The sequence below is a fragment of the Felis catus genome, chromosome D2 (assembly GCF_018350175.1).
Source record: "Felis catus isolate Fca126 chromosome D2, F.catus_Fca126_mat1.0, whole genome shotgun sequence".
NCBI lineage: Eukaryota > Metazoa > Chordata > Mammalia > Carnivora > Felidae > Felis > Felis catus.
This window is the reverse complement of record NC_058378.1, coordinates 29,400,349-29,415,508: the sequence shown is the minus strand read 5'-3', so window position 1 is coordinate 29,415,508 and position 15,160 is coordinate 29,400,349. Positions and strand designations below refer to the sequence as shown.

The 15,160-nt window shown below is 39.3% G+C and overlaps 2 protein-coding genes across 5 annotated transcripts in view; one reads left to right on the top strand and one right to left on the bottom strand.

Annotated features, from left to right (window-relative positions):
- The first annotated feature begins 567 nt into the window (after nucleotides 1-567).
- ATOH7 (atonal bHLH transcription factor 7) lies at nucleotides 568-4,755 on the top strand. The gene has a single exon (XM_023240496.2). It carries the CDS (start codon nucleotides 1,003-1,005, stop codon nucleotides 1,459-1,461), a length of 459 nt encoding a protein of 152 aa, XP_023096264.1. The 5' UTR covers nucleotides 568-1,002; the 3' UTR covers nucleotides 1,462-4,755.
- Nucleotides 4,756-5,261: 506 nt separating this feature from the next.
- MYPN (myopalladin) overlaps nucleotides 5,262-15,160 on the bottom strand; it is a 112,460-nt gene continuing 102,561 nt past the window's right edge. For all 4 annotated transcript variants that reach the window (XM_006937819.5, XM_006937820.5, XM_045040051.1 and 1 more), the window contains one exon: nucleotides 5,262-14,162. In XM_006937819.5, coding sequence (XP_006937881.3) covers nucleotides 13,993-14,162 — 170 coding nt within the window. In that variant the 3' untranslated portion in view covers nucleotides 5,262-13,992. The remainder of the gene's footprint in view (nucleotides 14,163-15,160) is intronic.

The following is a 15,160-nucleotide window of genomic DNA, read 5'->3' as shown; positions in this document are numbered from 1 at the left end:
TAAATTATTCTGCACAAAACAGCCAAATTATTTGCACACTAAAATTCCAGGTCTGCAATATTCGGGCCTGCTAATTTGTCACAACTTACTTAATAGCTAAAATTAAAATGTCAATATATTAGATCAGCATTAACCAAAACTGTCATACATCTTGGCAAAGCTAAATCTTCTTATATTAAACTTCTAATAGATCTCATAATTCCAAGACCAACATGTTCACGCAAATGATTTCTAATAATTTTAAAACCTCGGTTAAGTGTTTGATATGTAAGTTGCCTGTTAATATGGGAAAAGATGGACCAAATTCTTCCCCACCCCCACCCTGTTATGCTTTTGGGGACAGCCAGGCCACTCCAGATGGTGTGTTACTGTTGGACATAGCTTTGGAGAAACTTCAACAGACGAAGGCTGTAATGTCAGGATTTTGCTGTGCGTCGTCCCCCTTCCCCCCTGCAGTTCCCAGGGTAGGAAGGTGCTGAGATGGAAGCCGAGGGACGCCCGCCCACCTGCCACCACCTGTTCCCTCCCTCGGCCCTCTGCTATAAATTCTCCTCCTTCAAAGATTCACCCAGCACTCTCCGACAGCTACTGAGGAAAACCGCTTCTTCCCTATCTGAGCATCTGGAAAGATTTCGTCTTCCTGAAAAAGAAGCCTCAGGCTTTCCCAGAGGACTTGAAAGGCCTTCCCTAAACCAGCCACACCAAATTCCGCAGCAAGAAGGTTCCCTTCTCTTTTCCAACTTCACGTTGGGAAAATGACTTTCTCTTCAGCATCTCAGTTTCCCCTAAATTGGGGCCAGTGAAAAGACATCAATCTGTTTATCCAGTAGGACAGAAGCGGGGTCCCGTACTCCCCACTGTTAACTCTAATTCCAAGCGAGTTGCTTTGTGTATGACTTACTTGCTCAGAAGAGCCACGTTGGGGAGCAGCTCAATAGACGAGCCCGCGCACACGTCCTAAGCGGGCGAGTGAGCTCAGCGCCTCCCTCCTTCGGGACGGGGATGAAGTCCTGCAAGCCCAGCAACCCAGCGGCGGCACCGCGCGCCGCGCCCCCGTGCGCAGGCGGCGCCGAGTGCGCGGGTACGTGCGCCGGGGCCGGGCGGCTGGAGAGCGCGGCGCGCAGGCGCCTGGCGGCCAACGCGCGTGAGCGCCGTCGAATGCAGGGACTCAACACGGCCTTCGACCGCCTGCGCCGGGTGGTGCCCCAGTGGGGCCAGGATAAAAAGCTGTCCAAGTATGAGACCTTGCAGATGGCGCTGAGCTACATCATGGCGCTGACCCGCATCCTGGCCGAGGCCGAGCGATTTGGCTCCGAGCGGGACTGGGTCAGTCTCCACTGTGAGCACTTTGGCCGCGACCACTACCTTCCGTTCGCGGGCGCGAAGCTGCCGGGTGAGGGTGAGCCCTACGGCCAGAGGCTCTTCGGCTTCCAGCCGGAGCCCTTCCAGATGGCCAGTTAGGGCGCGCGGCCCTGCCAGGGTGAGACGCACAGCGATCGAGCACCGGACCTATCGGAATCGTAGCCCTTTCCCCAGTAGGTGGCCTAGGATGCGTTCTTAGAATAAAATAGAAAACTTTCAGATTACTTTTATTCGCATCACCAGTCTTATGGACACGATTTTATTGCCTTTCTGTTTTCCTCGTCAATCAGTATTTTGTAGGTTTCATTATTGGATCTTATGAATGGTTTTGATTGCTGTGAAAATAATGTTCTCTCCCCTTTTTTTGGACTAGTTTAAGGGAAAACAGTCTTAAGAAAAAATAGGATTAGGCTATACTGCAGTTTTAGTCCTCAGAGAAATAATCGCTTTCTTAAACTTAGTAAGTTTGACCTGTTCGGGTGAAGTTACAATATCCATTACTTGTGTATGCTTAAAAGAGCTTCCTTCCCGTCGTGTAAATGCATTTATGCTTAGTGCATTGTGTGTGTATGCATGAAGTAGTCATACTTTTTTTTTTTTTTTTTTGGGTAGAGTACATGGGCGTGAGTGCTCTGTATTTTTTAAATGTATACATTATTAAAATATAGATTTTGTAATATATAAATAAAAATGTGGGTTTGTTTTTCATGCCAAATGCCCTGCTAGTTTCCTGATGCCAATAAAGGCCTATTGGGGCTGATCGTATCGAGTGCTTTCCTGAGTAAAGATGTGGAATGTTTAAATCTAATTGCACTGATTGGCAAATGTGCCCTTTTGTAATACTTAGTTAAAAAAAAGACAAGTTGATGAGAGTACAAGTAATTTGAAAGCTTTCTCTGTGAGTTTATATATATATAAAACTAGCACTGAGGAATAAAAAAATGTTGCTTTTGTAAGTGGATTCCCTTTTAATCAGTACCAGTTGAGCGTAAAGGACATCACTACCATCAAGGCTAATCAAGATTGGGGCAAAATAATATGCATAATATTGGTTTGAATTACTTTTATAAATTTGCTTAACCATTGGATGAATAAATCAAACCCTTAATGTAAAGGATGACTTGGTCAGCAGCACTACATGCATTTGGGAGAAATTAGAAATAATAATTAAAAAAAAGCAGGACTCTTAAGTTATGTGTGCATTTGGCATTTGTCACAAGACAACAGAAAAAACAGTGACATCCTCCAAACTTATTATGGATTCCAACACCAACATCAGATGCAGCCACCTGTTTGCAGTTTATCTATAGAAATTCAACATAGAATTTTTTATTGTCTTAGTTATCCCTAATTATCAAAATCCATTTGGTTTGTAATGAATGAAGATATCTTCCGCAGGGCATAAACTTAAACGTACAAAATTGCAAGTGTGTCTCTAGAAAGCTCTGAGAAACCAGTGCTGAATTTCCTTTTCCTTCTGATATCTGTTAATAAGAAACTGAGGAGGGTTCAGGACTTTGCTTCCTCACTGCAAATTAGAGAGTAAAATGTTTAGCCTCTTCAACAGCTCTTAGAAGACACTGTAGTTGAGCAGAGTACACAGCTCTAGAAGAGATGATGCCAGGACCCCTTTCTAGCCTTACACCACACTGCAGTCTGCATTTGAACTAACAGCAAGGCTCTGGGTATCTGTCTTCCTCACAATAGTTTATTTATTTAGACTCAAAAAAGCTTCATTAATAACTCCAGTAAGTTTGTAGAGTTTGAGAATATATAAAATCAGTGCTAAAACGTTTTAATCAGGAAAGTTCTCAAAAATGTATTAAGATGGAGTCCTGTTTCAGGTAGGGTTCATAGCCCACTCTCTAAACTGTAAATACCTTGTCAAAGAGAACCGTGGTTTTCATTTTATCTCCTTCAGTATAGAAGTTTTAGAATAAACTCTCAATAAATATTTCTTTTTGGTTATTAACAATAGTAGCTTCTTAATGAAATTGAACAATTAATTAAAAAGATGGGATTCTAATCCCATGCCTCTTCTTCCACATCCCCATTCTCCAATAAGAGTGGGAATCTGTCTGTTAAATATTTTGCCTATTACTGGCTGTTCTGTGTTTTTGAAATCTCTGGAAGCAATTTAGCTCTTACCAAATCCCTAAGCTTTCCCCCACCCCCCAACTTAATGTACTATTTTTTTCCTGGAAGACATTTGAGGGAGAGGTAAATGGGTCTCAGTGATTCAAATCCAGTCTTTGGTAAAACTCCTAAAACTGTATGTTGGGAAATCCATCATGGTTTATCAATTAGGAGCTTGGGTAGCAGAAGTGTAAAATCTTTTGAAGATTCATATATTATTATACATAATAGATTTTAGATTACCAAGCCACCTAATAGTTGGTATAGTATTCCATACTGTCCACCTTTGAAAAATCTGTGTTGTTTCTAGTTTGACAACAAGGCATATCAAATTCAAAAGGATTCTTTTACCTGGGCTCCCTTAAAAAATATTATCAAGCACCTACTCATTCAGAGTATAGCTGAATGCTGCAACAGTGTGGTACCAATAACATATGCCATAAGAACTCTTAAGGGGGCATTAAATAATAAAATAAGACTCACCTGAGCAGGTTTTCAGTTTGATTAGTTATTATCTGGGTTCTTCCTAGGTGTTAGCTGGAGGTTGAATCCCCAAACCCTGGGATCAGAAGTCTTGAAGAACCATATACAAATGAACAGGGCTATCAAGATAGGAAAGGCCATCCAAACCAGTGGTTCACAATCCTGTCTGCTTGTTAGAATCACACCTAGGAGTCTCGAAAAAAAATACCAAGTCGGGGCTCCCAGCTTAAAAATTGATTTAACTGCTCCAAGGTGAGGCTTGGACATAGATAGTTTAAAATTCTCCCCAGGTGATTCTAATGGGCTGTCAGTGTTAAGAACCACTTAATCAATATGTACTACCACACCATTAACCTAATTACCAAAAACTGATGGTATCGACTTCCCACTTTTTGTATTTGTAGATGTTAAGAAGGATCCGGCTATCTTTCTTAATATCCAATACAGCCCGTTTCATAGTTAATGAAATGGCCTTTATACTAATGAAGATCTAAAATTTCTGTGAGATATGAGCCAGATAGAATGTGTTTGGTTGTGGTTAATAGAACTGTAGGATTCAACAATTAAGGCTTACTTAAATTTTGCCATCTTATAGTGAAAACAAAGTGCTGTTTTTTGAATGTGGGTAGCCTCTGCTCCTCTGCTTAGGCATTACTAAAGATACCTCTTTTTGCTACCTATAGGTGAAAAACATTTCAAAGGCATACAAAGCCATAGATATATGACCTATCTTCTCACATGGATATACACCTATTCCCCTCTCTGGTCATGAATACAAGTGGGTACAAACTTTAACAATTGTTTCATTGAAGTAACACAGGTCTTTTGGATTGTCTTTAAAAAAATGTATATATATATATATATACACACACACACATATATATATACATATATATACACACACACATATATATACATATATATATATATATATATACATAGAGAACTTTACTTTTTCCCTTTCTTTTTTTTTTTTTTTTATTAGCGTGAGAAGGGGAGGGGGCAGAGGGAGAGAGAGAGAATCTTAAGCAGGCTCCATGCTCAGTGAGGAACCTGACACGGGGCTCCATCCCTCGACCCTTGGATCATGACCCGAGCTGAAATCAAGAGTTGGAACTCCATTGACTGAGTCACCCAGACACTTCTGGATTGCTATTTTAAACTGGCAGTGTATCCAAAAAATACCTGAGCTGAAAGAAAACCACTGAGAACAAGAATTTACCTATCTTACATACAAAGTCTGGAACCAAAATACAATACAAAACAAACCCAACAATTAATTGAGAATAAATAAAATTTTATTTAATGAATAAAGAAACAGTCCATCACATCCTCTAAATCGCTTTTTAAAACATCTAGGTTGAATTAAATACAGTTCTTAATTATTAATTTTCTTCTTCTAATTGCAAAGTCTCCAAACAAAACACAACCCCCAACAAATCTTTAAGAAAGCAGAACTAGGAAACAGTAACAGTGTCATGGAGATGATGTGGTCTATTGGAATACAGTACCATATACCTTCTGAAGAAAGACACAGTTTATGCTCACAAACATTTTGGCTTAAGCAATGACTTGCTTTCAGTTCCACAGAATATCTAACATGCACGATGCAGAAGAACAAGAATAAAAGCTAAGATCCATCAATTGGTTTTTAATAATGGAAACAAAACATACAGTTTATGTAATTCACACATTTCAAAATGGCTGCTATAATAGTTTTTCCATTAGGATTTCAATAACCAAAAAAGTACTTTAGAAAATAAGTTGACTCAAGCTTCCTAAGATGGAAGCATACCATATTTGTAAGAGGCATCTCCTGATTCTGACTGAACTATGTTAACTATGGGAGCTCCATGCCTCAGTTGAAGTGTGTGTGTGTGTGTGTGTGTGTGTGTACATGCCTATGGCCACATGTACATCCTTTGTCAGTCCTCATGGCTGAAATGAATCCTTGGGGTTAAATTCAGACTTGATGTAGCTGAGAATGCAAAAACAGAGGCTGAAGGGTATGCTCATTTTTGTGGAGCCATTTCTGTTATCCTAATAAAGTTGATTCATTTCACCGTAAGGCCATGACATGCTAGCATAGAACATTTTTTCACTGGGGTCTGGAATAGTACAATGAAGTTGTCCTGAACTGCTTAAGCCAGAAAGGAGTACAGGAACTCCTTTGCTGTTTCTTTGTGTGCTGCAAAGTCATTATTTCCACTAGCTTCAATTGTGGACATAGGAGTCAGAATTTCTGTAGGCTATTCTACCTATGCCAAAATAAATTTTCCTGGAATCTGCCTGCAGAAAGCAGATAGAATATTTCTTGAATTCATTTGATTTTTCTCTAGATTCTTTTTTTTTAAACTGCATACCATATTGGAAGAAGATTCCACCATTATGTGCTGCTCTTCTAAAGAAAAACAAAGTAGTTGGGCAAGAAAGAAATGTGAACTTTTTAAGCAAATTTATTTACTTTGGAGAAAAATATTTTAAACATTTCTCTTGGAATAATAAATTGCTATTACTAATATAAATTCTTCATAAATATTTGTTTATCCTATCTTCCATCCTGGAAAATGTTCAATCAAGTATTTTGCTTATTTTACAGATAAGGAAACAGAGACCTCACAGTGATAGAAAAATTAGAGAGTGTGTATGAAATTTTTTCTAATAACTTATTAGAATTATTAAAATCTCCTTTTAATTAGGAATTCACCTAAGAAGTCCTAGAAATGAGCTCTCCTAATGCTATTAAGTAGTTTACATATATATATTTTTTTATCTCGACAAGAAGGTAATGAAGGGAGAGGGTAGGTTAAGAAACTCAATGCTAAAGCTCGGAAAAAGTAAGTGAAAATCAGAAAAGAAGATAAGGTGTTCTGAAGTAAAAATACTGAAAAAGTAAAATTTACCCATGTGCTTTAAAAAATACAGTTGCATTAAAATGATTTCATTTGAATTGTTTTAGGGTTTTAACTCTCCAACACAATAAAACCTTTTATACATACACATTTAGTAATCTTTTGGTAGTCAATACTAACATAAAATTCACTGAATCTTGCACTATTACTAATTGTGGGAAAGTTACAAGAATCTGCTAGCTTGCAGATAACTCACTGAATCTGTAGAAACATCTGGTTCTTTGGAATTTTGGAACATTGATCAATTCACTCTTACCATACTATATGAAAAGAACTCCTGTTTCTTATGGATATTAAAACACATCTTTTTAAAGTAATCTCTACACCCAACATGGGTCCTGGACTCACAACCCCCAACATCAGGAGTCACATGCTCTACCAGCTGAGCTAGTCAGGTGCCCCCAAACACCTCTTTATTGTAGCAAAACTATACTTGTATCTTCATTTATTTCCAATCTAAATTGGTCAAGCCTCTCCACCCCCATCTTTCCCATCTTAAGTCTCATTTTTAAACTGTCTCTGTTAAGTTAGGAGGCAGAATGAATTTTTATCTTAGAGAGTTAAAGACTATTCTATAAGTAGTCTACTGGATTTGCAAGATATTTTAGAAAGATTAAAACCTAGTTATCTTTTTGTTGCTCTGTTGATATTTAACCAGATTATAGCTCATGTTGTAATTTATACAATTTGAATAAGAATAATTCTAAAAAATCACTTTCAAGTGTCAAATATATTTGTACATTAAAAAATTGAGGGTAGCTGGGTACCTCCATTGGCTAAGCGTTTGACTCTTGATTTTGGCTAAGGTCTTGATCTCGCGGTTCATGAAATTTAGCCCCATGTCAGGCTTTGTGCTGAGAGTGCAAATCCTGCTTGGGATTCTCTCCCTCTCTCTGCCCCTCTCTTGCTTGTGTGCACGTGCATGCTCTTTTCTCTCAAAATAAATAAACGTAAAAAAAGTTGGTTGAATCATCATCAAAAAGTAATCTTTAAACCTAGAAACTAGAACTGTTTTCTTCATTTTAAAGAAAGTGTACATTTATTTCAGCCTTAAAGTACTTATTGTCAACTAGTGTTGAATACTTTTAATTTTTATTATTAGGGAAACATTTTCCATTCACTGATATGTTAAAATCTTCTAGCAAATTAGTGTTTATATGCCTCTACAGTATAGCTGTTTTCTTTTTGCTTACTCTCAGCATTTAAGGCACAATTCTCAGAGGATTGAAAAGTGTGTTCTTTCTCTATTTCTTGCAATTTCAAGGCTATTGCTCTTTGGAGTTTGAGGTGGCCATTATTTACCTATTAACAAGAGGCAGCCTGTTTATCATTCTATAGTATCAGGTATGCTAACTAATATAATTAGAAATAAGAGGCAAACATATTTTCAACAAATATGCATTTTTTTTGCACTGCACAGATTTTTAAAAACATGGTATTAGCAACTTTTTTTAGCATACTGATGACCGCTGCATTGTCAAAGTTTAGAAGATGCTTGGCATTCTTCAAGCAGTGTTTCAGTAATTAACTTTCTGAAATATTGATCCACATAAAACAAGAAAAGGCAATTAGTGGTGAAAAAGACTTCAACAAGCTTACTGTAATCTAAGTAACTCTTCATCTTGTTGGTAAGGCACATTGATTTTCTACTCAACTGTCTGTGGAAATACTTGGAGGCCAGGCTACCCAAAGATCCTGGAAGGGACCTTGAATAAAGGTCATTATTAGGAAATTTGCCTTTGAGTTTACAACCAACTTATAAATAGCCCATTTACAAACAGACTCAGGCCAGGATCTCAGCTTGGAAGTTACTTTGGGAGTGTGTGGGGAGGAGGAAGATAGGAGGAGGTTGCGATCAACAAGAATAATTTGGATGTCTGACCCAATTGATTTCTAGACCTTCCTTCCCAATCTGATTTTTTTTTTCACACTTTGCCAGCAATTCTGTCAATTAGAAGTTGATGGCAGTAAGAAGGCAACTACTTAAAAAAATGCAGCCCCTCTGTGAAGTTAAAAGACCGTCAGGCATTCAGAATTTGTTCAACTGAACTGCTTTCTTCTGACCATTGGGCCAAGATGCCTAGAACTGGAGTTAGATCATTTTGGAACATGAAGCATGCTGACAGGCTGTGAGGATGGGGTGAGATGGGATGGGTTACCACAGCAGGGGGATTATAGAACATAGAGCACAGGGCATCAGAGGAGAAAAACACAGAATGAGGGATAGATACAGAAAAGACCTTAGGCATGCTTTAGCTTTGACACATCATAGATAGAAAAAAGGAGGAAGTAGTCTTTCTTCTCTTATTGGCTGCTTTGCCTGGATCCTATTCTTGGGACCATAGTCCAATTAGGTATAATAGATATTGTAACTCAGTCATGAATTAAACGGGCTTTACTGAATTCACTTGGGAATCTAGAATTGGGTGTTCTGTGTGGAAATAAATCTATTCTGAGTTTTACACACCAATTTACAAGTGAACATCTGAGGATTTGAACATCATTTGAGGATTATCCAAATTAACCTATCCCTACAAAAGTCAGGTTTTGACTCTGCTGGGAATTATTCTTCATGGTATGTTTCATTCAGAGCTCTAGCTCTATCTACTGCTGGTCTCTTGACTATTTGATTTCTCATCGGATACTTACAAAAGTTAAGAGAGGAATAAAAAGAGAAAGATGCATTGAAACCAGTTCCACTATTTGGTAATTCTGATTAAAACCTTCCCTTAGTGAAGGGTGCTATGTTTCAAAAAGGCAACTTCATCTAAATGGCACATTTCCCTTCTTCATTTTCCCTTTGATCCCCATTTCCATGACTAATCAAGTCATGAAAAGCCCTTCAAGTTGTTTGGAGAGAAGGTTGCTTATTGGACCGGTATGGCTTTTTGAAACAAAGGGCCAGACAAATTGCATCAACTTTCCCTCTTTCCCTGGTCCATTTTTGCAGGTTTTTGAGCTTTCTTTGGGGGCTTCATGAATGCTACATGTCTAATGAGTGTTGCACAAAATAGTAGGGTCTAATAAGGCCAAAGTGTGGTTATTTCTACTTTCTAGGCATGCGCTATATGTACAAGGAGGGAGTATATTCTTTACCAGTGCCCAAACTATTGCTTTATGCCATTGGCAGGCATCCCTTTGGACCTTTCTGGGTAAGTTCTGAAATTATTCTTCTCAACCTTGCCTGCTCTTTGGAATCACCTGGGAAGCTTTAAAAAATACTGATGCTATGTCATAACTCCGGAGCTTATGACTTACTGATCTGGGGCTGTGGCCTGGGTATTGAGATTTTTAGAAGCTCCCCAGGAGATTCTATTGTGCAGCCCAGATTAAGAGCCACTGCTCTAGGGGTTCCTGGGTAGCTTAGTCAGTTAAGTGTTTGACTCTTGGTTTCGGCTCAAGTCATGATCTCATGGTTCGTGGGATCGAGCCCCCATCAGGCTCTGCACAGTGCAGAGCCTGCTTGGGATTCTCCCTCTCTCTCTCTCTCTCTCTCTCTGCCTCTCCCCTGCTCTCTCTCTCTCTCAAAATAAATAAAATAAACTTAAAAAATAGAATCACTGCTCTAGACTCAATTTTATATAGAAACATACTTACCTAGAATTTTTAAGTTCAATGTAGGTCAATGAAAATTTTTGAGTGCCTACTCTGTATAAGGTACATGACAAACTTTTGACACAGTCCATACCAACAGTAGCTAAAACCTAGTATAGGCAAGACTGGCTAGTGCAAGGGGAGGGGACAGGAAGGTATATAGAGGCTATATTTTATATAAAATACTATACAAGGTCATCTTTTTCTCAATTCAAGAAACTCACTATAAGTTTTCAAAGAAAGTAGAATTGTATTTGGGTGAGGTCTGGGGGATTGGAAAATACTTTACAGAAGTAGTGACATTTCAGATGGACTTTAAGGAACAGGTAAGATTTCCATAGGTAGTGGTTGGGGAAAAAGCCTTCCATCTAGAAGCAAAAGAGAGGCATTTGGCTGGAAAGCAGGGGACTGTGTTAGGTTTGCCACCACATTGGGTGTGTTTTCTGAGGAATGGGTGACAGACTTTGGGATCATAGTGGACAAAGCCTTGAATATCCCAGGGCAGGAGAGCTGGTACTTGATTTGGCTCCAGGAAGCCATTGGGGGTTTGAAATTGGGGCATAACATGACTGGAACGGTAATTCAGGAAGAAAGAGCTGATGCAGATCTGGGCTGGGTTTGAATGGGAGAAACAGCAGGAACAGAGGCAGAAAGGCCACTTAGAAGTTCTTTATTATGGTTGAAGTCAGAAATGTTGAGGGAAATTAATAAAGTAATGCAAGTCTGAACTGGAGAACTGCAGGGGGATGGAAAGAAAGGGCTGAATGTAAAAGAAATAATAGGGTTAGAATTAACAGGATCTATTAATTGATTGGCTAGAGGAAGCAAAAAGTGACTTGGATGCTTTTTATTTGGATTACTAGGAATGTGATGGTGACATTAACAGAAATCCTTAAGCAAGGTTGAAGAATGTGTATGAAAGGGAAGGTGATGAATCTGATTTTGGACATGTTGAGTCCAAACATATCCAGCTGACCCAAAATTTCTTATATAACTCTCTCTCATTATAGTTGACTTCTAACAGACTTCTCAATGCAGGGCACGGATTTGTTCAACACAGTAGTTCTCAACAAAGGAGGATTCTGCCTCCTAGGAAACATATAGCCATGTCTGGAGATATTTTGGGTGGCCACAACTGGGGGATGGGCCACTATGTTCCTGGCATCTAATGGTTAGAGGCCAGCGATGCTAACATTCTACACTGCACAAAGTCCCGGGCGACAAAGAATTATCCACCCCAAAATGTCAACAATGCTAGAGTCCAGAAACCCTGCATTAACATTATCCAATACTTGAATTAGAGGTCTTATATTTTATGTTAGACAGCGCCATCCAGTGGCCAAATATAATATTTATCCTAGTTCTCGAACACTAAAAGGCGACGGATAAAAAATATTCAGAAAGCTAAGACATACAGAGATGAAAATTATCCTTTCATGGGAGGACTATTTAGGGTTTACAGAAATAGAGGTGATGGGAAGGTGAGGTATACAACTGTGAAGGAACAATTCTGGAGTTAGAAAGTTCTCTTTGGCTATGAGATTTCATAATAGAAGCTAACACAGAAACAGAACATTTTACAGAATGCATTCTGTATGAAACATATAGTATTTCATTACAGTTGCCTATGTTTTTAGTATCGTTCATGAATACATGAAAAAAATGAAACAAAATGTACTAATTTCACCAAATAATTTGCTGAAATCTTTATTTCTTAAGGATGTAACCTATGGCATTTTGTTTCATTAAGAAATAAAGATTTGAAGATATTAAGATGATTTTAGAGTCATAAAAAATATAGGATGAAAAGCACTAGAAACTTCTGTCTGATAAAGTATCTATTTCTTCCCCCTCCCAAAAGCAGCGCTCTTTATGCCTTACATCTTACCTCCCCTGCTAGATTATAAGCTCCTTGAGGTCAGGGACTGTGTCTTATTCATATTTTCATATTTCCCACAGTTTCTAGCATAGCATCTTATACAGAGTAGACACACAAATGATTTTTTTGAGTGAATGAATTTATTTTTATACTGGAAATCTTTGCCTTGAAGTGAAGAAAATTTGAAGCCTTTCTAAACAATGACTATTTGTTCATTCGAGTAAGATGCCAGCTGAGGGTGCCTGGATCAGAGAACACCAGACACTTGGGCACAGGGAATTGGTAACAAACACCTCCAATTGATTTCATGGGTGAGTCTGGAGCAAACTGTGCTGTGATTACTATTCCCAGGGCAATTTTTGGACTGCTGTGTGAATTGCAGATTTCTCTATCTCACATAAGATTCATTCATCCAACAAATATCTATTGAATGTCTATTTGGGGCCAAACACTCTTCTAGGCACTGGGAATAATTGCAGTGAACTTAAGTCTAAAAATTCCTTAAGAGGAAGATTTTGAATAGGTGGGTTGGAATAAAGAGGCATATTCTCCTTTCCTCCCCCTTTTATGGTTAGCATGATATCTTCTATGCAGAAAATGCAAATTAATTATCTCACAAACAGTTCATACCTATTAAAGACCTCTCCCTCCAGAACCATTGCTCTTAAGGGGCAAGTGAAAACTGACAGGCTCCATCACCTTCTCTCCTTGTTTGCATCTCTCCCTTCCTTACTCCCTCATACACTTCCAGACTTTTGGGGAGGGAGGAGGGGAAGATGATGATGACTTTTGCATATTGAACTAGTAGTTTAAAAAGGAACCCCACAGAAGTTTTTGTTGTTAGTTGGTTTACTAACAACCTTTTAGTTCTAGAATTTAGGGATGTGTAAAGTCAGAAAGAAAAATGACTCACCATTATATCCAGAAGACAATGGTGCAGACAGGCTAATGGGGCCTTGTTTTGGCTATAGAACAAGTGCACTGTGCAATATTGAGTGTTTCAGTGAATTTTTTGTATCTCAGGCACATTTTGGCACCTTATAATGTGGCTCAGTACACTCAGGATAAGTAAATCAAAAGTGCTTCTCCACATATGTGAGTTGTATGGCATGATCTCTTAAGGCTAAGTAGAAGCTGATTAAAAGAATCCATCAAAACTACTGCTATTGATGTAATTGATGGAAGGTAATGGAGACCTCCCCACCTTTTTTCTTTGCATTACTGGTGAGTTAATGACACCTAAAGTCACTACTGTCTAACTCCTTTCAGCTCAAGCATATGGCCCCTCATTGCTCCTAATAGGGCCTAAATATCCCTAACATAGCAGGGGGCAGGGGAGCATGCTAGCTTTTTCCCAAAGCAGTGGATGGCAGCTTCATGACATCTTTGGTTCATCTGTATTGTCTTCTCACATTTTTGTTGGAATCTTTAAAAGGCACAGCCCTACATCTTTCCCCCAGCTGAGACTGCAAGAGTCTCCAGCTGACTTATTCAAAGCACTTCTTGCCAAGGGTCCAGCAGCATGGGAACTTACTCAAATCCAGTTGCTTGGAAACCACTGTATCTGGCTTGTCCTCCTTCCCCCTCCACAGTCCGCCCCCTTATACAGCAGGCACCCAAACATTCCTAAAGTTCATCACTCTCCACTACACTCCGAGAAGAGCATGAATACACCATTGTGCTTTCCATGGAGGAGAAGGCAGAGAAAATGTCAAGTCCTTTACTGGTGAGAGATCCGTAGCGACTGCCACTGGGCCGGACAGACATGGGTGTTGGGATCTGCTGGTGCCACTGAGCTGGAAAATGGACCAAATAATGTGTTACAAAGGAATGCAGTCTAGCAGATACAGTGTAGGGGTGTGTTCTGTCCTCATTCCAACACGTTCTCTAAAATGCACCATTTGTAAAAACAATAAGGTCTCTCCCCTGCTGTGAACTAGGCTGGCCATCTCTTATGCTCCTAATGCCAAAACTCTGGGACTATAAGAGTGGCTGACTAAGGTGATTTTTCAAAATATGACCTAGGATGGGGTCTTCCACGGGCAGTGTAGAAAGAGCTTCAGGCTCTCAAGGGAAGGTACCTGAGAAGGTGGAGACAAGAAACTTGAGGAAATGGAAGCCAAAAGATGGCTCTGGACCTCTCAGTAGTACCTATTTCACACCCTAATCACTAATCAGCCCCTACCTACCCACCTCCCTAATCAGGTTCTAATGAGTTACCGCAAGAAGAATGAAAAGTAACTTCTGTTCAACCAATCATGGTTCAGGTACAAAAGAGAATGTATTAGAATTTCCATGTTTAGCAAGCACTGTTTTTAGCAGAGATGATCCTTAGGCTTGAACATGGCTTGAGTGAAATATCCATCCAAACTGCTCTTGTCTTTGATTCAGAAACTACTGAGCAATCTTCTGATTAGGTTTCCAGGGACCTTGATGTGGATAAGGGGGAACACTGGGTGGGGAACATTGATGCTCTGGTTCCCAGGAAGCTATGGACCTTTTTAGCATTCTGACTTATAAATTGGGCCTTTGTTGATTTCCTTATTTTGAATCAGTTTTTTAGAGTCTAAATACCTCCAAATGAATTGATAAAATCAAATATTGGAAGCTACAATTCTAATAGTGATTCTGCTGAAGAATAGGCATTCAATAAAGCCACAGTGAACAGCTAGTCAAGTCTCTGCTCCAGACATCTTAACCAGCCTACTGTAATTGCTTCTATTAGAAGCCCTCCTTCGGATGAGAGAGGGGAGCCTGTCCTCAGACAGGCAGGAAGTGGTGGGAGAGGGGGTAG

Bases quoted from the DNA above. Each gene is read 5' to 3' on its own strand.
- ATOH7 (XM_023240496.2), top strand. From the start codon at position 1,003: ATGAAGTCCTGCAAGCCCAGCAACCCAGCGGCGGCACCGCGCGCCGCG.